The sequence below is a fragment of the Sphaerulina musiva genome (assembly GCF_000320565.1).
Source record: "Sphaerulina musiva SO2202 unplaced genomic scaffold SEPMUscaffold_1, whole genome shotgun sequence".
NCBI classification, from domain to species: domain Eukaryota; kingdom Fungi; phylum Ascomycota; class Dothideomycetes; order Mycosphaerellales; family Mycosphaerellaceae; genus Sphaerulina; species Sphaerulina musiva.
Genome location: NW_016017383.1, coordinates 4,290,594 through 4,310,335, shown reverse-complemented (window position 1 = coordinate 4,310,335; position 19,742 = coordinate 4,290,594). Strand labels below are relative to the sequence as shown.

Genomic DNA, 19,742 nt, shown 5'->3' with positions numbered 1-19,742 from the left:
TACCACCACTACCTGACTACGGCTGCTGCTGTACCCACCGCATCGACTGCATCTCCCGCGAAACAGAAAGATTCCGCCCAGGCGCAATTGCTGGCGAGACATACATCCTACCGTACCTACCAAACTGCACTTCACGTCGAGCGATAGCTGTCAAGAACTCTGACGTATTTCTTCTCCGCCCGCCAGCCGGCCGCTCTTGCTCTGGCTCTTGCGCTTCGCACTGCTCTTGCACGATCGCTTCCTCCAAACAGACCATCACCACCACCACCACCACCACCACCACCACCGACCTGCGTCCCAGCAGCCGCACACCTCATCATAATCCTCTCCCTCCGTCTGCGAAGCCCACAACGCCCGTCCAACCCCGCGCGCCCTCTTCGCTATCACTTTGCGACCAGACTCCCGCCAGCACTCTGGCCGCCCGGCGTCACTACGATCACCTTGGCCACGCGAGCCACGATACCTTCCCCGCCAAAGGCCACAACAGCTTCCATGCGAAGGCATTAGGCACCGCTTCCGCCGAAATACACTGTCTGGCCTACTTGGCGAGACTCTTCCGGCCTCCATAACGACCTCGGATCGCATCACACTGCCACTTATCACCACTCTCGCTGCTCTTATCTCCTTCGCCGCGCATCAGGCCACCCATTCACTCATTCATTCACGAGCAAGACCATCTGCAGAGCTGCGACTGATTCTCCATCATGGGTAATCAGCCGTCCAAAGAGAAGGATGGCAAAAGTAGCGGCTCTCAAACCCCCACGGGCTCAGGCCCAGAGCTAGGCTCATATCCATCTTTCAGCAAGTCCGACACAAAGGAGTCATCGCGCTCGTTTCGGACTGCCTTGCGCACCAAGATACCCGGCAAGTCATCCGCTGACAGTCCGCGTGCCAGTACCAGCAACCTCAGTGGTGACAACTCGACGACGAGTCTGGACAAGACGGATTCGCAGTCAGTCAAGTCAGCTACTAGTGGTAGGTCTGGCAGGCACTCTCGGGGCGCATCAGGATCCATTGCGGACACGTCACGTAGAGGCAGTCTCGCGGGCGATGAGACCGAGGACCAACCGCCTCCTTCGCCGACCATGTCTTCGTCGGTCTTGAGTGGACACCACTTTAGCGAGATTGAGGAGGCGCAACGAAGCGGCGAAGTAGACGCTGTATCGGATGCCCCTCCGCAGGGCAATATCCACCAGACACTCAACAAGGAGCCCACAGAATCCATCCTCATGAAGAGGCCACAACGAGAAACAAATGGCCAAGGCGCAGCTGCAGCCCTTGCCATCGCCGAGGGACCAGAATCTCGTTCACCTTCTACGTCGGGCGACATGGCCATAGGAGCGTTGAAGCCTGCTGACCTCGACGACATGATCAAACGTCTCGTGGATGCTGGTTATGCTGGCAAAGTCACCAAGACCGTCTGCCTCAAGAACGCCGAGATCACTGCAATCTGCAACGCTGCGCGAGAGCTATTCCTGTCGCAACCTGCGCTTCTGGAGCTATCTACACCTTGTAAGATCGTTGGCGACGTGCATGGTCAATACACGGATCTGATCCGCATGTTCGAAATGTGCGGCTTTCCACCCAATAGCAACTTTCTCTTCCTAGGCGATTATGTGGATCGCGGAAAGCAGAGTCTGGAGACCATACTGCTACTGTTGTGCTACAAACTACGATTTCCAGAAAACTTCTTCCTCCTCCGAGGCAATCATGAATGCGCAAATGTCACGCGGGTCTACGGCTTCTACGACGAATGCAAGCGAAGGTGCAATGTGAAGGTGTGGAAGACCTTTGTGGATACCTTCAACACGCTACCTATCGCTGCTATCGTAGCCGGCAAGATCTTCTGTGTTCATGGAGGACTTTCGCCATCGCTTTCTCACATGGACGATATCCGCAACATCGCCAGGCCAACAGACGTTCCGGACTATGGGCTCTTGAACGACCTGCTCTGGTCTGATCCAGCTGATATGGAAGCAGATTGGGAAGCTAACGAGAGAGGTGTCAGTTATTGCTTTGGCAAAAAGGTTATCATGGAATTTCTGCAGAAGCACGATTTCGATCTGGTATGCAGAGCGCACATGGTTGTTGAAGATGGTTATGAGTTCTTTAACGAGCGCATCCTGGTCACTGTGTTCTCCGCTCCAAATGTAAGTTCACGTTTGTGCGACCAGCTTGGGCGTGTTACTGACTTGACACGTAGTATTGTGGCGAATTTGACAACTGGGGAGCCGTGATGAGCGTCTCAGGCGAACTGCTCTGCTCGTTTGAGCTCCTCAAGCCGCTAGACTCGAGCGCACTGAAGACCCATATTAAGAAAGGCCGGGCTAAACGTAACAGCATGCTGAACAGTCCACCGGCTGCCCAGTTCCCACAAAGCTACTAAGGATCGTCACCGAGACGAAGGCCATCAGAATGGATAAGGGAAGCATTATTGAAAACCAGGAACCCCGGAATTTTCACAAGACGACAAAAATGATTCTCGGCAGTCAGAGGGAAGGAAGTCTCACTGCAGTTGAGCAAAGTAACAGACGATGGCAGCACATCGCAACCCAGCTTCGGGAACAATTTGTCATGGTCCTCGGAGGGACACACATCGACCATTAGCAAGCACCCAGCTGTACTTCGCAGCTGCGCTTCAGGCATGTTTCACTGCAACAATGGAAGGAAGAGTAGGGCGACCCTTGAAAATGTGTTATGGCAAGCTTTCAGTAATAGGCCAGGCGTTATGGGCTGGCTGTAAATCCCATCATGGACGGGTCGGCTTGGAAAGCAAAGACAGATTCATGGCGTTCAGGCAAGCTGTCGGAGATGTTTTCGACTTGCGACATATCACAGCGCTGACATGACATGCAGCGGGCGATGGGCGAAAGCATTGAAGTATCCTCAAGGCGGAGACGCTCAGGGGAACATCGGCTGGACGAAATCCCGCACTCTCGTACTATTGGCTATAGAAATATGGCTGTTGGTCGCATTGACTGAGGGGGTTTCGTTCCTACACGCTTGACGGCTTGTCCGAAGCTTGCCAACATGGGTCGGTCGCTTGGTAGACTGCACGGATTGTTATTTGTTATTACCTTATGGACTTCTCCACTTTACTTCCCCATATCTACAGGTTCGTGACGGCACTTGTGCAAAAGACTCTCACTTCGACTCTTTCACAATTGGCGTGTGGCAGGCGGCATAAAGCACTGTTCTCCTCCCACGATTCTTGACATAGCTACATAGCCACTTCTCCTACCTTACAGTAGCTACTAGGTACAGTGGCATCCACAAATCGTAAGAATCTTAGCACCCATAGCCTCAACACTACCAAGGTAGAATGGCTATGATAAGTACCTGCATCCGTACGGGATTCATACATGGTAGCTTCCAGCTGGGCATGACAGATGGGCTCCTGCTGGAGATGCGGTGGTAGGCACAGGTTCTACGTACATCATGTAGTATTACAGACTGGAAACATCGATACACATCTGCGCCACTCTTTCCACTTTCGCCCTGTTGTGTAATTGAGGTTATCGTACTAAGGTACATGTAGTGATGAGTGGAAGATACCTACCTACCTGACCTTAGGTACATGTACCTTACCTACCTCCTAGGTACCTAGCGTGATGTCGTGGCAACGACAGCACGTGATTGCAAGTCCGAGGCTGCAGGTGGATTCTGGTGGAATGATATGACCCCTGCTAGCGGCGGGCCGGAGCTAACCGATCCCAGACCCTGCCAACTGCCATCTCTGGGTAGAAGGTACATCCAATTCCGACCTCTAAGGCGCGTCTTCACGAATAACTTCATTCTCACATCAAAACCCCCAACATTGTCGCGCGACTCCAGACAGGCAAAGTCTCGCTCGAATATCACTGGCGCTCATACTTGACCACTGGCAACAGCTGTGACAATACAACCCAGCGCTTGAACGCACAGAGGAGCGGCAGCATGGATTACGATGCATTTGGCGCAAATGACGGCGAGGACGCTGGACCCAAGATCACCATTCGTGAGGTGAGTGCTGTCGAACAGCAGTGCTACTGATGATGCGCGCGAACAGGAGGCTGACGATGGTAGACGACGGACAAATCGATCCGATTCCGCCTGTCCAACACTTCTCTTGCCCTCGCCAATTCAGTACGACGTGTGATGCTCGCCGAAGTACCGACTATCGCCATTGACTTGTGTGAAATCGAAGCCAATACTTCAGTCCTCGCCGACGAATTCCTCGCTCATCGACTCGGTCTCATTCCTCTGAGCACAAAGGGTGTGGATGAGATGGTCGACTTTCGGGACTGCACATGCGACGAATATTGCGACAACTGCAGTGTTGTACTACGCTTGAATGCTGCCAACCGAAACAGCGATCAGAACCTCAAGGTGTTTGCGCGCGACCTTTTTGTTGAGTCCGGCGCACCGGGCGTGGCAACCTACAACCGCTCCAATGGAGTCAACGGGACTTCCTCAGATGACTTGCCTCCGCGTGGTGCCCCAATCATTGGCGACCCAGCAGGGCAGGGGCCTCTGATATGTCAGCTGCGCAGAGGGCAGGAGCTGAGGATAAAGTGCATAGCAAAGAAGGGCATTGCGAAAGAGCACGCGAAGTGGGCACCTACGGCAGCGATTGGATTCGAGTACGACCCTTGGAACAAATTAAAGCACACGACGTTGTGGTATGAGACGGATGCGAAAGCTGAGTGGCCTGAGCCCCAAAAGAATGGCGACTGGGAGGAGCCACCCCAAGAAGGCGAACCTTTTGACTATGCCGCTGAACCCACCAACTTTTACTTCGAGCTCGAAGGAACTGGAGTAATGCCTCCAGATCAGATTCTGCACTCAGGCATTCGAGTGCTACAGGCTAAACTGGCAGGCATAATAAGAGATCTTGGTACTGATGCACAGGTCGGTGATCAGAACGGTTTTGGAGGCTTCAGTCCCAATGATCCAATGGCGAATGGTGCGGCGAGCGCGTATGGCGGAGGGAATTATGGCGGTACGAGTGTCTACGGGGATGGTGGCGGCGCCGCCACAGCCTATGGCGGAGGCGCTGGCAGTGTCTATGGCATGGCGACGCCGTATGGACAACAACGGCAATACTGAGGTGCTCACATGCTTGCATCGACATGATAAGAGCGGGCGGAAGCGTGAAGGGAGTATTGGCGTATGCAACAAGACGTGAGCAGACTGCAGAGCGCTCTCGACGTCGCTGTGGAGCCACACGAGGATGAATGTGACAGTGGTCCTGGGTTGTCCTACTGCAGCTCAATGTCTCAGTGCGTTGCTTCGAGACGTCCACAAGAGTGCGGAATCGAAGATGCAGCTCAAGGCGGGCAGCTTCGTGCCAGCTCGTTGGGCAGGCACTGCATCTATAGCGTCCGCAAAGGTCTCGATTGAGGTGCGAGGGCTCACCTCATGCGCGTGTGCCTACAACATGAAGTAGAGCAGGCAGCATTAATCACGGATATACCTACGTTAGGTAAGGTATATTCATGTACCTCAGGTACACTAGGTAGTTGCGAGGCTATCGCTCCAAAGACACAGTTGAACGCTTAAGACGACATAAGTGCGCCAAGACCAAATCAGTTTCCTGTGCATATGATACCGCAAGTACCTCATGCATGTAAGGTACCTATGTAAGTGCAGACCACGTACAATGGGTCCCATCAACGTCAAAGTGCCGTGATCTACATGTACAGATGAATTCCACGTAGACCACAGTGGAAACCGAGAGACACAGAGTCTTGGCGTGTCCGTCGCTACCTCTACTTCCTCTTGCAATAATAAATCTCGAACAAGAGCGACCACAACCCGACGTACTATTTCCAAGTCGCATCCAAACATGTCGCGTCACTGGCGAGACAAGCGGAACCGCAAGAAGCGATCGCGCGACGATTACGAGCGCGACAATCAACTTGGTGTCAGTCACACTCTTGCGCTTCTGCAGGGCGAAACAGGTGCATCCAATGGTCACGTCGAAGGAACAGAACTCGACGCTCAAACCAAGGCAGAAGCTGGAGGCGTGCCGGATCAAGAGGGTGAAGAAGGCCACCCCATGAAAAAGCGCAAAAAAGCGCCCAAGAAGGAGAAGGATAAGTATCCTTCCATTTCGCACTCACCGAACATGCGTTTGAATACTTCTGTGAAGCTCAGTGACATTCAAGGCCTTGTGCTGTACCTCATCGCAGATGGCTTAGCTCCGCAGTGGCTATCCGTCAGGAACTCTGGAAGCATCAAAAAAGTGGTTATGTTGATGGTGCCAGGCTTGGAAGCAGGGATGTTCGATGGGAGGATACCTCTCGACCCGCCAGAGGCAGCACTTCCTAACAACGATGGGAGTGTGCCAGAAGAGCAAACTCCCAGCCAAGGTGGTGATGATGCTGAAGGCTGGACGGAAGTACGACATGGCAAAAGCAGAACTGCCCCAGACGACTACTACCCGAGTAAACTGGCAGGACCTCGCTTGCCGGAATCACTGAAGCCTCTTGAAGAGATCTTCGAACACGTGTGGCCTGTCAAGACTCCTGGAGATGAGAAGTATGCGAAAATGCACTCACCATTGTCCGCCATGCTGCAGACTCCAATTGTCAAAACGAAGGACGAGAAGAAGTCGCACGGACCTCAGGCACCAGCTGCTAGCAAAAATTGGCAGAATAAGCGCGTCGCTGTGACTGAGCTGCTTGCAACTACCGATCAATTGGCAGAGGAAGGGTATACTTTGCATCCAGCGCACTTTTCTGGAACATCGGCCGCCGACGATGCATCGGCACGTCGAGCCAGAAACAATACTACTGTCAGTGACGGTTGGTTGGACACTCCAGGCATACCCAATCTCGATGCCGGGAAGGCCAGTGAAGACGACATCCAGCAAGGCTCGACAACTGTGGGCAGGAAGGTCCTGGCCATTGACTGTGAAATGTGCATTACTTCACCAAAAGGCGTGACTCCACAGATCTTTAGTTTGACTCGAGTGTCAGTGGTTGACTGGGATGGCCAAGTTGTACTCGATGAGCTTGTCAAGCCCGCTCAGCCTATCTCAGATTACCTGACTGCGTATTCGGGAATCACTCCGGCTATGCTAGAGAGCGTCACTACCACTCTTGGCGATGTGCAACAAAGGCTGCTATCATTAATCACTCCGCAGACAATTCTCATCGGCCACTCTCTTGTCAGCGATATGAACGCTTTACAGCTCACTCACCCTTTCATTATCGATACCACACTCTTATTTCCTCACCCGCGAGGACCGCCGTTGAAGTCATCTCTCAAATGGCTAGCACAAAAGTATCTCTCACGCGAAATCCAGAAGGGACACGGTACGACAGGTCACAGCAGTGTCGAGGACGCTCGTGCTTGTCTGGATCTGGTCAAGCAGAAATGCGAGCGTGGTCTAGCCTGGGGCACTTCTGAAGCAAGCTTCGAAAGCTTGTTCAAACGCTTGTCGCGCTCGAATCGGCCCATGAAGCAGAAGATGAACGCAGTCGGTGAAGATGAGCCTAGGCGTTCCGCGGTAGTGGACTGGGGCGATCCGTCCCGCGGATATGGTGGGCAAGCAGATGTGGTGATCGGCTGTGACAGTGATGCCGACGTTGTCGCTGGCGTCACGCGAGCCATCAACGGTGACCCGGACGACACAACACTTCCAGCCGGTGGTTGTGACTTCGTATGGGCTCGCCTTCGCGAGCTTGAAGCTGCTCGAGGGTGGTTGGATCGGTCGAATCTTGATGCCGAGTCTCTTCGCGCCTCGACTGTCGCCAATGGCCAGGAGGGCTCACTGCACTCCACAGCTAAGCAGACTGCCGATTCCATTCGCCACATCTGGGCAAGCTTACCTGCATGCACAGCCTTGATCGTGTATAGCGGCTCTGCAGATCCGCGTGAAATGCGTGAAATGCAAGCTCTTCAGCAGAAATTCAAAGAAGAGTACAAAGTGAAGAAGTGGGATCAGCTCAGCGTTCAGTGGACAGATGTGGAAGAACAGCGGCTGAGAAAAGCTTGCCTGGAGGCGAGGAAGGGCCTTGGGCTGATCACTGTCAAGTGAACAAAGAAAGTTGAACATCTTTTCAGAAGCATGCAACGACACATGCGAATTACAATTGGGAGAGTGTGTTGTTCTATGCATGGCCGCCGAGACTGTAAGTAACACACAGTCCCGCTTTCGCAGACGTCTAGCATTATACAGCAGCCGGCCTCTATACCTTGCGGATCCCTTGGATCTTGCGGAGTCTACCTATGTACATTGCCTCGCTGAAGCACGAAACGTACAGGTATCCAACATTACGCAGTAATCGCTTGCTCTTCTGCAGTAGTCGAAACAGGATGCTCCTGAGTGAAAGCTGTAAAGTGGCTTTTGGCGTCCTCAACTTGCGACCCGGAATTCTGCATTACCACATCCGCCATCTGAGCATCGTCCTCCTTCTTTTCTAGACCGCTTCTGCTCCCGCTTTCACTTTGCGGCGGTACAGACCGAGGGAACTCGTTCGTCGCGGGATATCTCTCATTTGCGTTGGTATCCTCCTGGTGAGAGAATACCCGAGTGATCAGCTCGCGGTGCCGTTCTTGCGTCTCGCTGCCGGGGTCATCAGACGCGTCGTCTCCAGCAGCAGCGCTGGTTGGAGTACCGGAGCGGGTGAGCGCATTGCCGTCTTCTACAGTCGCTCGTCAGTACACTAGTGAGCAGTTATTGACTGGAATCTGCTTACCATCAACATCTGCTCGTTCGGCCTCTTTCTTTGCGTGCACTTTGCGGAGATTGTTCGCACTGCTGACGCTTCGCATATCCGGCCGGCCATCCTTTCTGATCAAGATACCCTCCGCGTTTCTGATTGGCTTCGTTCGCGTCTTCTTGCCAGAACCTCCAGATGTAGGATCTTGCAGCATCGAGTGCGAATCATGCGGAGAACCGGGATTCGCTGGCGTCGCAGGGTATTCACTCGGTCTTTCAGGCGGTAGGCCTCCCATAAAGCTGCCCACACGGCCGCCAGACGTGCTTCTATACGCAGACCGCGGCGAGTGAGGTTGAGGATAGAGCGGCTGATGGCCGCTGCTGGGCGACGAAAAGCTGGTCAGGGTCCCGGGCCGCTCCCAGTCAGATACGCTATGCTCTTGCCCTTCGTGGCCACTACCGTGTCTCTCAGCTCCAAATCGGCCTCGTCCGCGTCCACGACCTCGACCGGTACCCCGACGTCCTCCGCCTATTGAATGTGCATGTTGTGTTAGACCCGCCATGTCGGGTCGGTACATTTCGGGCGGCCCATCCACTTGCTGCGCAGAAGTGATGAAACGAAAGCTGTGCTGGCCTGAAGAGGGTCCAGGTGTCGCTGCCGAGTGCTGTTGCGTACCATCTGATGGAGCTCGGCTCCGAGGGTGGAATGGCACTTCGGCTGCACCTGAAGCCATGGACTGAAAGCCAGAGTGAGCAGTACCGTAGGGTTCTGCGCCCTGTGTGCTCCTTAGCACCGACCCTGGCATCAGTGGTGCCAGCCTGGGTCGCTTTGACCCGTCCAGAGATGGCGATTGATACGGAGAGGCTCTGTCTTCTGGGGGCCTTTTAACGGCCGCATTACCATCCGCCGACGTCCACCCAGACGTCTGGCTTGAGTGCATAGAATGGACGTCTGGTTCCCTTGGTGTCGACCGTGCGCTTGGAGGAGCATTTGGGGATGAGATTGCGGGCAATCCATGGTGGTCTGCTGGCCGCCAGCCAGAGAGAGTCGAAGGTGGCGGCAATGTCTCCCCAGGCCTAAGCTGTGGACCAGATGAAGGCTGCCCGGAATTCTGCTCTGCAGAGAAGGGTCTTGACTCAGACGAAGGACGCAGGGAATGAGTACTTTGCGATGCCAGTGTAGAAGCTGCCGGAAAATAGGGCGGCCGGCTGGCACTGGGTGATGACACTGAAGAGGTTCGCATTGGCGGGAGTGGAACATGCTGCGGTGGCGGCAGGGTTTGCTGTTGATGCTGATAGTGATGAGCTTCTTGCTGACGTTGCTGCTGGGGATACGTCGGTAATGCTGTATCTTGCGATGCTTGCTCTCTACTATATGCATCTGCGGATGGCTTATGTGGAGTCGAGGCCACTGTTGCACCGCCTTCCTCTAACCTCTTCACTCGGTTCTTCACAAGATCGAGCTGCATATTCAAGCCATCGATCTCATTGACGCGGTTCGTCAACCTCTGCAGCTGTCCAGCGAGCACCTCCAGGTCGCCCGAATCGTGCCGGGGGAGCTGCTCTCCAGCCAAGGGACGAGCACGCAGTGCGCGCTGCACATCGTCTACAGCATGCACGACTTCGCCCATCTGCTGACCGAGTCTTCCAATGGCCGACTCGATTTCAGTAAATTGGCGCCGATGCGACTCCAGCATTCCAGTGTTGTAAGACACCTGAGCCTGTAGCCGAGATATAGCACTAGTCCACACGTCGTTCGAGACGCGTTCCTGACAGGCGCTGTGCATGGATAGTCCGCGTGAGTGATCAATCGATCTATGCGGCATTGCTGGCGCGAGCTCGCGTGCTGCTGCTGCTGCTGTATCTTCACCCATTGAAGCGGTGCGCGTCTGTTGCACATACCCTGCAGGTTTCTCCATGAGGTGTCCTTTCATCCGCTATTACGGCGCAGCAAGCAATGGACTAGCCACCTAGTTCGATAGCATAGCAAGAGGTGCGGCAACAGAGGAGTGCCCGGGCTGCTGCTTGCTGTGATCGAAGAAAAGGCAAAAGATGGCGGTTCTGTGAGCTGTGGGTACTATCAATCAGTGAGTGAATGTACAAGCAGAACATCAAAAAGATGACGAAGAGTCAAAAGTACCAACGTGGTTAAATGGACGAAAGGTTTTGCATGCTGTAGCGCTAGTGACTATTGGCAGCGACCAGTGCCAGGCTGTACCGTGGGCAAGCGCAGACTTAATAGGTGCACAGGTTCATGTTTTGGGACAGCTTACTTAGCTAAGATAGTGGAGAACAATCATATAGGAGTTCATCTACCTCGAACAGAGTTCTACGGAGCTCCCAAATAGTCTTAGATTGTGCTTGTTCCAGAAGCTATCAGATGATTGCTAGAGCTAAAGGGCATTAGTGGCTCCCTACTTCAACATCGAGCAAGATGCAGCAAGCAGCAGTACGCGCACAGACAAATCTTCTAGACTTCCGACGTACCAAATTGGTGCTCCCGGCGATAAGATGGCCTGTGGGTTTTCTGCAGGAGATTTCGACAGCTCGGGTCATCCATCACTCATCAGCCGGCAAATTGCGTGCATTCCGAAGGAGAGAGCCTGGAGAAGGTAGAACTACCTTTGCCAGGCTCGGAGCAGCGCATCGGGTCATTCACATGTACAGAGGTCGTGTCCGGCTATTATTGATCTCCTAGAACCCAGGGTACCACGATCCACGCGAATGAGCGTCGAGCAGGCACTAGGTAGTAGTAGTAGTAGTAATACCTGTAGTAGCATAGTAGTACTTCCTGAGCCCATTGAGCCGGCCAATGGGTATGGCGCGCGCGCTATCGTGAAAGCATTTGCACAAGCAGACGACTTTTTTACCAGCAGATCCATATGTGCAATACGAGCCATGCGCCTTTAAGTTGGGCTGTCATCTCGCAACGTGTTCGTGAAGGACTGACTGCAATCACCGCGCGATGGAGGGGCGTGGGCATCCTGCACGCCGCTGTAGATGAAAGTCGACGTGTATCGTGCCATTGCCCACGCTCTTACAGTTGCGTCTTCAGGGTCAGCGACAAGGTACCGTCGTGTAATTCAACCAGTAGAGTGCACACGGCAATCTCTTCGATTTAGCCTGTCCCGGAATGTAGAGACGATGGGGCCGCTGGCTCGGGCCACGTCCGGCAAAGTACGTATTGCCATTGCAGCAGAAAGACGAGCGGCCATGCACAGACGGTGGTATGGGGCGCACGTCCATGTATGATGATGGCAATGATGATGATGATGATGATGGTGGTGGTGGTGGTGGTCGGGGTGGTGGTGCGAACTGCATTTTCATCTGCGAGTGAAAGAGAGTGCGTGCAGTTGTGGAGTGGTGGAGTGAATGAGAAGCGGCAATCTGACTAGAAATGCCACTACCGTAGTCTTTTCTAGTAGTTCCCTCTATAAACGTGTGGGGCTCACCTTTCCTTCCTTGCTCGGCTCGGCTAAGCTTTCCGGAGTTCTCTTCACGCTTGCTCTGGGCACCTTCCCTTGCACGTGTGCGACAGCCAGCCACTAGGTAAGGTACCTACTGTTCACTAGGAGGTACATTCCTGACCTACCTACCTTGCTTGCTACCTTAGGTACTATTGTGACCGGAATATCGCATTCGAACCTCAGCCTGGCACGGCGGCAACTTCACTCTCAAGCATCTCCGACAGCCTCACCGCGAGACCGCTCGACACTTCTGTCATGAGCGCCCTCGCTGATCACGTGCGGCCCTCAGCGGCGCAGTAACTTTTCTGGACGGATTTCACACCTCGACTTCCCTGGCGCCTTCCATCGCGGCGAACTTGCAAACAACGGCGCGACAATCGGCACGATGCCACACGCCATCGAGGATGAGGCCATGGGCGGAGTGGACGAGGATGCGGCTGTCGCGCAGTACCTGCGAGAACACGAGGAGGGCTTTGAGGCGGCCGATCTCCAGTTTGATCAGACAGACAAGGCCGACGATGCGGTCGATTATGAGGACTTTAGCGACGATGATCTACCAGAGGAGCAAGAGCCAGAGGGCAAGATAGAGGAGTCCACCGAGGACGGATATCTTCTCAGACAGCTGGGAGACTTCAATGCGCAGTCAGAACAGCCGGCAACGAGCGGTCTTCATGACCTGAGCGAGCATGATCTCTTCGGCGAGACCGATGAGAATAACGATCTCTTTGGCGAGCACCTGTCATCTCCAGAAGTGGAGCGTCATGCTCCACTCTCTACAGCCCAGCAGCAACCGAGCGGACTGGCTCTGCCCTCGAAGTCTGCCCTCGCGCTTCCCACGTATCAGCCAATGCGCAAGTCATCTCAAGCCAGCTCATCGTCCATCAGTCCTCCCCCATTTCCGGATCGCGGGTACGCTGCACTGTCCCCTACCAGCATGACGTCCGAGGATGAGGACCACGATCTCGACCCACAGGTAGTCCTTCAGCGGTCGCTATTCAAAGCCTCGAAGCTGCGGACTGCCGGAGACGATGAAGATCATTTATCACGCGAACCAGACTGGCATACCTTCTATTCACTCTATCCTGGGTATGAAAAATCTCAGGCGCCACGCTTCGTTGACCTTTTCCCGCCACGAGCCGTTGAATTCAAGGGAAAGGCACCGCTCAAGCCTCCTAGGGTCATTGTGCCTACCAAACTCTCTCTCGATTTGCTTCATGATCAAGAGCGAGGCTTCAAGGCACTGGCTGCTAGCAACAAGTCCAAACAAGACAGCACGTTCAATAATAGCCTGGTGCCGCTCGCAAACCGATATACCGCGGACAGTGAGAGCGATGACGAACTCACCTTCAGCGAGCTCGACGAGACTGAGCGTGTCGGTAACCTTACAATGCATGACCTGGCGCTAATCTGCCAAGACTGGGAGATTCCAAGTATCCACTCGGATGCTGAGTCTCAGGCAGACATCGATACGGACACCACACAAGGTGACTGGGACTTGAATGAACAGGCTCGTCCAAACAAGAGGCGACGAGTAGATGCTCTCAGACCAAGTGCATTGCGCGAGTTGCACTTTTCCTTCGAATATCCAGAACGCACCACGGCCAAGCTGGCGAAGTCCGTTGCCTTGGACCTCAACGATCCGCATTTACTCATCGACGAACATGCCCCTCAGACGAAACGTAAACTTCAGCGCGTGCCAGGTGACTCGAAGCGCGATAGCGCTGTCAATCGGGATCTTGCCAAGCGCTACAATATCAGCAACGATCAAGCCTACGATTTACTCAAGGAAAACCATCAACACAAGGTTCGCAGCACGCTGGGCAGTATGGCTGTCGAGCATAGCTATCCTGCAGCCAAACTCCAGTTTCCATTTTACAAAGTCAATCTCGATCCCAAAGCCAAACGTGCCTTTCATCGCCCTCACTTGGAGCTCAAGCAGCAGCCTGGAACACGCGAATATCGCTTCACCAAACCGAAACATATCAAGAGAAAGCACGTTCGTGGCCGAGAAGCCAAGGAAGTCTTTGCAAAGGCAGAAGACCTATCACTTGGCGATTCTGCCTCAATGCTGCTCCTCGAGTATGCCGAGGAAGCGCCTATGATGCTATCCAACTTCGGCATGGGCAATCGCTTGATCAACTACTACCGTAAACAGCACGCCGATGACCAGGAACGCGGAGAGAAGAAGGATATTGGTGAGGCTCAAGTCCTATTGACCCAAGACAAGAGCCCATTTTCCAACTTTGGCCATGTCGACAAAGGCGAGACTGTACCAACGCTGCAGAACGGGCTTTACCGCGCTCCTGTATTCAGTCATGCGCCTAAACAAACCGATTTCGTGATTGGTATTAGCAGTACTTATGAAGGTGGTGACCGGTTTTTCTTGCGCAACGTGGAAAACCTTCATGCAGTTGGCCAGCAGTTTCCATTTGCTGAAGTACCCGGACAGCACTCTCGAAGGGTTACTGATGCGGCAAAGAAACGCCTGCGCGCGCTTTCCTATCGCATTTATACGAAGTCACTGACCCGCAGGGACAAGGTCCTGGACAATGCTTCTCTGATGCCGCACTTGCCTGGACATGATATGCCGCAGACTCGTAGCAAGATGCGTGAGTTCATGAAATATGAGCGCGTAACGACCCGCGGAGACGGCTCAACGGGAGTGTGGGTACCCCAGCCTGGACATCCAGTCCCCGATGCGGAGACGCTGCGTGGCTGGATCCGTCCAGAAGATGTCTGCTTGCTGGACTCGATGCAAGTTGGTGTGCAACACTTGACGGATCTCGGAATCAGTGAAGGCGACAAGGGCGAGGAAGAAAAGGACATCGACGAAGGGGCGAACATCGAGTTGCAGCTAGCCCCATGGCGTGCCAGTAAGAACTTCCTTAATGCGTGCCAAGGAAAGGCAATGCTCAAGTTACATGGTGATGGCGATCCGACAGGTCAAGGCCTAGCCTTTAGCTTTGTCAAGACCAGCATGAAGGGTGGCTTCCAAGCTCAAGGCGAGAGCGTCGAAGACAAAATCGACAAGCAGAAGCGCAGGGACACTGGCGGTCATTCTTACAACGTGGCCAAGCAACAGAAGCAGTACGATGAATCTATCAGACGTATCTGGGAGTCGCAGCGAGCAAGCTTACAGAAACCGGAAGAGATCTCGGACGACGATATGGAGGACGAACCCGATCGCAGTGCCGAGTACAATTCTGGCCGTGTGCACACGCCACGCTCATCGGTGGGCACTCCTGCCGCTTTCTCTGGCCGGCACGATGACGACTACATGAGCCAGTTTAGTGGCCATAGTGCTAGTCGTGGGGACCGGGCTCTGGTCATCACCCGTAGTCAAGGCATTGACCAGTTCGGCCAACCACTGCCTGAGGTGACGGAGACCATCACTAATCCAGCAGTGATTCGAGAGTATCGTAAGAGAGCTTTGCAGAAGGAGTACGCCAATGCGGAGTAAGTCGTCATTGAGCTGGGTATCGTAAGTTAATGAAGCGCGAGTGCTAATCTGCATGTGTCAGTATGAATAAGATTGTTCCCACTGGCGACTCCGAAAGGGACGCATTCGCTCGCCGGGAGCTTGAGAAAGAGCTCGCGCGCGTCAAACGCAACCGTGAGAGAAGAGAGGCTCGTGATCGACTCAAAGCGAGACAGAGAGACCCTACGGCTGCCAACTCGCCGACCGCTGCAGCAGCATCGCCAGGACCATCCGACATGGACGGCCCAGCATCCACCATCGACGGCGTGGCCGAGACCAACACTCCACAGAGGGCCAAAGGCCGCAGCAAAGATGGCACAGCCAGAAAGTGCGCTAACTGCGGCCAAGTGGGCCACATCAAAACCAATCGAAAGTCAGTCGCATCTTTTTCATGTCCCTTTTGTTCCAAACGCAACACGATTGGCGCAGATGGAAATGGCACCGGCTTCTTAAAGCGCAAGCGTGATGGTACTACAAGTACTGGCGCTGGCGTTGACGGTAGGAGGGCCAATACATCCATCAGCACCTCCATGCCAGATATTCAATTCTGAGCATTGAGCGTTGCGTGGCGAGGAGAAGCTTCTAATCTGTTGCGAGAAAGAAGTTGCTTATTTACTTGTTTTTTTTTTCTTTTTGCTCTGTGCTTTTAAGATACCCAAAATGAACGATTGAAGCGATTTCTAGCTGACTTTAATGAAAAGGCTCTGCCCTATGCTTAATGGAACGATGAAATCCGAGGATGCTGGTCTGAACGGAGATAGTTCGTTTGGTGCTGTACCGGCTCCACTCACACTATAGCCTCTGTCTTCCTTAGGATCGATGCGAACGTCTGCCTCGCCAGGGATTGAAGACCGAACGATAGATAGTTCGAACTTGCTCAACGTGATGAGCCAATACCAGATGCGGAAATTCACAAAATGATAGGAATTATAGTAAAAAGACGGCAGAACGTGTACCGAGTCCCAACTTTCGTGTTTGTCAGAAACAGATCAGGCAGGTCATCGACGGGATGACCAGTGTTCGTCATAGAACGCTATGATAAAGATAGCACGCTTCCGAGCGAGACTGCAATCGAAACATATATGTACCCTGTCTGCTGCTCAACTGCTGAATGATGCACAACTACATGCTTTGTGATGCTGCTCGGCCTCCTCAATGAGCGAGCGGCTGAAGATGGTTAATGTGCCATAGCAGACGTCTGAGATGGAAAGCTGGGGCTATAACAGTGAACATTTCAGGGTCAAGTCTTTAAGCTGCATGCTCCGACATACTATGCCTCGCATTTGTGATGGTATATTACAGATTCTAGTGCTCTCTCTTCTGGCACAACTGAATATGATGCTCATGCCGTATCCATCTTATCATCATCTTTCTTGTCGTCCTTCTTCGCGCTGCCTGATCCACTCGGCTCACCGCTGCTGTCCAATAAAGGTTGCTCTTCCGGCACACTCTCGAGATTTGTCTTGCCCTCGGCTTCCTCTCGAGCCTTCTTGTCACGCTCTTGTCGCTCCTTCTCCTCCTCCATACTCATGCGCAACACAAGTGCCAGTTCCGGATCAAGGTTTGGATCAACACCAAATTCGTAATCGTTGCCACCTCCGGCATCACCGCCTGCTCCACCTGCATTTGCTGCAGCACCGCCACCCTCGCCTGCTAGAAGCGGCGATGCTACTATCGTGTCCGATAAAAGATTGGGTCCCGGGGGCACAATTTCCAGATGTGAGCCGTCGTTGGACTTGACCGCCTCATTGAATGCGCGTAGCTTATCAAGGTTCTCGTCTGTCAGGTCGCCAAAGGCAATAATGTCAACGCTGGTGTTATTCTTCTTCATGCGCTTCGCGAGTTTGGTCAAGGTGCTCGAGGAGTCGGCGATGGGCGAGCACGTGAAGACGATGATTCGTTGGCGCTGCGATTTGTTCTGACGATGTTTGAGGGCAAGCGAAGCAATCATGATTCCGGTGTAGAGGTGCGACTCGCCCTTCACGCGTGTCCGGTGCAGGCCATCGAGCACTTTGCCCGGGTTTGTGGTGAGGGTAGTGAGCACCTCAGGCCCATTGCCGCCCATGCTCATGAGACCGACTGACGATTCGGGATTCGCCTGTGTCTTGGAGTGGAAGATGAGGTTGGCGGCATCAACCTGCGCTTCCCACCGTGACGGCACATAGTCTCCGTTTCTGCTGCTCTCGCTGTTGTCGACGCTAGATGAGAAGTGTTAGTAGGTTTGAGGCGAGATGGGAACAGGGCTAGTGCAGCATTGCGTACACTATCATCGTCGCCTCGAGCACCATCGTTGCGGTTGTGTGGATGCGCGGCGGTGGATCGATGTCGTTCGTGATGTCAGGGGGAGGTTCAGTGGCGGGAGAGTGGTGGTCTGGTCTGGTCTGCCAAGTTGAGTGTTGATGTGAAGGCGGATGATGAGACGGGATGTAGTTGTCAGGTAGAGCTAAGGTAATGGATGCACTTCCAGCTTGCGTGACGCTGCTGCTTGTGACAGCCGCCTTTCCTTGGCGTGTTTACATGTCAGGTACGCCTTGACCTTGAGTTCGCTTTGTTCGCCATCCGACAACATCTTCCAAGTTCTTCACGACCAAACATATGCCTACCTGACCTGTACTCTTCACACGGCACCCAGCACCTCACAGTATGGACACCATGATGCGCACTCCTCAGCCAAGCCCGACGCGACGAGTCCCGTCCATTACACAAGCGCAAAAGCGAGCGCTCGTAGACAACCTCCAGCTCGAGAGTAGGCAATGCGTTCGTCCTTAAGCGACACCACTAGCACGCACTAATACGCGTGCCACAGTCACTGAAAGAGCGCTGAGACTGCGCACACAGTATGCAGCGCAAGCTCAAGGCCTTCGGGCGCGTTTGGATTTACGCGTAAATCGCATACCTCATGCACTGCGTAAACGAAACATGCAGGAACTGATGGACGAATACCACGCCAAATCCAAGCCTGCGCCTCCTCCGCCAGTGCCAGTGGTAGTGGCAGCAAAACAGCAAAAACCCGAAACTGCGCAGTCATCGCTTTCAAGAGCGAAGCCTGCATCGAAGCGGAAGAGGTACGTTCACTCGGCCGATTTGCCATTCAAGGCTTCATACTGATAGTCTACAGCGATGAGATCTCACTGGGCGACAACAAGGAAAATGCGCTGGCCCAATCATCACAGGACATTCCCAATCCGAAGAAAAGGACCAAGACCGTGGTGACTGCAAACTCCAAAGCCACACGTGCACGTAACGCGGGTCCAGCAGGAGTGCTATCGCCAAAGTCACACAATTCACGCACACTGCCACACTCGCCAATAAAACCGATGGATAAGATGTACCCACCCCGACCTCAGTCCTCCGCTCAGACCGATTCGGTCAAGCCGACGCGTGCGCCAAGTCGGCAGACCAAGCGACCTGGGGCGGCACCAGAGGCTGATGGCGGCAGAGCGAGTGAAGGTAGTAATACCAGTGCTGGAACGACAATCGTAACTAAACCTGGAACGCGAAAGGCTGCAAACACCAAAAAGACAGTCCCGGCGAGACCTGCGGCAACGAGCAGGAAGCCAGCAGCCGCAAAACTGGAGGCCGCTCCGCCTGCTGCAGGGACGAGAACTTTGAGGAAGAGGAACTAGGAGGTAGCAAAGTGTGAAGTGCAAGACGGTCCGTAGACATGACTTCGAAGAAGCGGTTTTGGCAACGGTATGGTGTGCAGCTCCACGATGCTCATTCATTTCGTTGTGCATTTTGGCTCTGCGGCAAATGGTTACGAAAAGCATTCAAGCGCCACGGGCATGACAGAACAAGCGTTCAATACACAGGCGCAACTCATGCCAGAACTTCGAGGGCCCCAGCAATCGCTGATGGTGCGACGTGTAAAGCACGGTAAACAAATATCCTGTCCGTATCTTTAGTGCTTTGGGCCAAGAGATAACGCGCGGGCAATAGATGCGATGCAGCCGGGCAAGATCCTTGCGCGCCATGTGAATAGTCGTAAGCGAATGCAGCAGTGACTCTTATACGCTGACGCTCTATCTAAGATGTCGGCTCACCAATCGCCGTATGCAGATCTATAGCCAAGAGAGTAGGCGCATCGTAGAGGTCGAAAAGGCGTCTGCGGGTATATATCTACGTATCTGAGACGCCATGAAAACCA

At 53.7% G+C, this 19,742-nt stretch overlaps 7 protein-coding genes across 7 annotated transcripts; 5 read left to right on the top strand and 2 right to left on the bottom strand.

The window, feature by feature from the left end:
- Window positions 1–186: 186 nt before the first annotated feature.
- Window positions 187–3,461, top strand: SEPMUDRAFT_146710 (serine/threonine-protein phosphatase PP-Z). Its single transcript, XM_016903813.1, has 2 exons — window positions 187–2,150; window positions 2,204–3,461. Exons 1-2 carry the CDS (start codon window positions 705–707, stop codon window positions 2,384–2,386), a joined length of 1,629 nt encoding a protein of 542 aa, XP_016765870.1. The 5' UTR covers window positions 187–704; the 3' UTR covers window positions 2,387–3,461.
- Window positions 3,462–3,787: 326 nt separating this feature from the next.
- SEPMUDRAFT_58473 (insert subdomain of RNA polymerase alpha subunit) lies at window positions 3,788–5,536 on the top strand. Its single transcript, XM_016909467.1, has 2 exons — window positions 3,788–4,002; window positions 4,066–5,536. Exons 1-2 carry the CDS (start codon window positions 3,937–3,939, stop codon window positions 5,086–5,088), a joined length of 1,089 nt encoding a protein of 362 aa, XP_016765869.1. The 5' UTR covers window positions 3,788–3,936; the 3' UTR covers window positions 5,089–5,536.
- Window positions 5,537–5,806: 270 nt separating this feature from the next.
- SEPMUDRAFT_78336 (Exonuc_X-T-domain-containing protein) lies at window positions 5,807–8,026 on the top strand (the record flags this gene model as incomplete). Its single annotated transcript, XM_016910193.2, has 1 exon — window positions 5,807–8,026. The coding sequence occupies exon 1, from the start codon at window positions 5,828–5,830 to the stop codon at window positions 8,024–8,026; it is 2,199 nt and encodes a 732-aa protein (XP_016765868.1). The 5' UTR covers window positions 5,807–5,827.
- On the bottom strand, window positions 7,772–10,760 carry SEPMUDRAFT_123089 (uncharacterized protein). The gene is made up of 2 exons (XM_016901824.1): window positions 8,195–10,760; window positions 7,772–8,171 (listed from the first exon to the last, which is right to left on the bottom strand). Exon 1 carries the CDS (start codon window positions 10,567–10,569, stop codon window positions 8,647–8,649), a length of 1,923 nt encoding a protein of 640 aa, XP_016765867.1. The 5' UTR covers window positions 10,570–10,760; the 3' UTR covers window positions 7,772–8,171; window positions 8,195–8,646.
- A 1,515-nt stretch (window positions 10,761–12,275) lies between these two features.
- SEPMUDRAFT_146708 (uncharacterized protein) lies at window positions 12,276–16,684 on the top strand. The gene is made up of 3 exons (XM_016903812.1): window positions 12,276–15,573; window positions 15,639–15,968; window positions 16,297–16,684. Exons 1-3 carry the CDS (start codon window positions 12,503–12,505, stop codon window positions 16,391–16,393), a joined length of 3,498 nt encoding a protein of 1,165 aa, XP_016765866.1. The 5' UTR covers window positions 12,276–12,502; the 3' UTR covers window positions 16,394–16,684.
- Window positions 16,685–16,812: 128 nt separating this feature from the next.
- On the bottom strand, window positions 16,813–18,006 carry SEPMUDRAFT_78328 (26S proteasome non-ATPase regulatory subunit 4). Its single transcript, XM_016910192.1, has 2 exons — window positions 17,858–18,006; window positions 16,813–17,793 (listed from the first exon to the last, which is right to left on the bottom strand). The coding sequence occupies exons 1-2, from the start codon at window positions 17,881–17,883 to the stop codon at window positions 16,938–16,940; spliced, it is 882 nt and encodes a 293-aa protein (XP_016765865.1). The 5' UTR covers window positions 17,884–18,006; the 3' UTR covers window positions 16,813–16,937.
- A 186-nt stretch (window positions 18,007–18,192) lies between these two features.
- Window positions 18,193–19,741, top strand: SEPMUDRAFT_78324 (uncharacterized protein). Its single transcript, XM_016910191.1, has 3 exons — window positions 18,193–18,341; window positions 18,402–18,660; window positions 18,714–19,741. Exons 1-3 carry the CDS (start codon window positions 18,239–18,241, stop codon window positions 19,219–19,221), a joined length of 870 nt encoding a protein of 289 aa, XP_016765864.1. The 5' UTR covers window positions 18,193–18,238; the 3' UTR covers window positions 19,222–19,741.
- The last annotated feature ends 1 nt before the right edge of the window (window position 19,742 follows it).

Excerpts from the sequence above, each read along its gene's own strand:
- SEPMUDRAFT_146710 (XM_016903813.1), top strand. The coding sequence starts at position 705 with ATGGGTAATCAGCCGTCCAAAGAGAAGGATGGCAAAAGTAGCGGCTCT. Across the intron at positions 2,151-2,203 it reads CTGTGTTCTCCGCTCCAAAT|TATTGTGGCGAATTTGACAA; the intron begins GTAAGTTCACGT and ends CTTGACACGTAG.
- SEPMUDRAFT_58473 (XM_016909467.1), top strand. The coding sequence starts at position 3,937 with ATGGATTACGATGCATTTGGCGCAAATGACGGCGAGGACGCTGGACCC. Across the intron at positions 4,003-4,065 it reads CCAAGATCACCATTCGTGAG|ACGACGGACAAATCGATCCG; the intron begins GTGAGTGCTGTC and ends TGACGATGGTAG.
- SEPMUDRAFT_123089 (XM_016901824.1), bottom strand. The coding sequence starts at position 10,569 with ATGGAGAAACCTGCAGGGTATGTGCAACAGACGCGCACCGCTTCAATG.
- SEPMUDRAFT_146708 (XM_016903812.1), top strand. The coding sequence starts at position 12,503 with ATGCCACACGCCATCGAGGATGAGGCCATGGGCGGAGTGGACGAGGAT. Across the intron at positions 15,574-15,638 it reads AAGGAGTACGCCAATGCGGA|TATGAATAAGATTGTTCCCA; the intron begins GTAAGTCGTCAT and ends TGCATGTGTCAG. Across the intron at positions 15,969-16,296 it reads CACATCAAAACCAATCGAAA|GCTCTGCCCTATGCTTAATG; the intron begins GTCAGTCGCATC and ends TTTAATGAAAAG.
- SEPMUDRAFT_78328 (XM_016910192.1), bottom strand. The coding sequence starts at position 17,883 with ATGGTGCTCGAGGCGACGATGATAGT. Across the intron at positions 17,794-17,857 it reads CTCGAGGCGACGATGATAGT|CGTCGACAACAGCGAGAGCA; the intron begins GTACGCAATGCT and ends CTTCTCATCTAG.
- SEPMUDRAFT_78324 (XM_016910191.1), top strand. The coding sequence starts at position 18,239 with ATGGACACCATGATGCGCACTCCTCAGCCAAGCCCGACGCGACGAGTC. Across the intron at positions 18,342-18,401 it reads AGACAACCTCCAGCTCGAGA|TCACTGAAAGAGCGCTGAGA; the intron begins GTAGGCAATGCG and ends CGCGTGCCACAG. Across the intron at positions 18,661-18,713 it reads CCTGCATCGAAGCGGAAGAG|CGATGAGATCTCACTGGGCG; the intron begins GTACGTTCACTC and ends GATAGTCTACAG.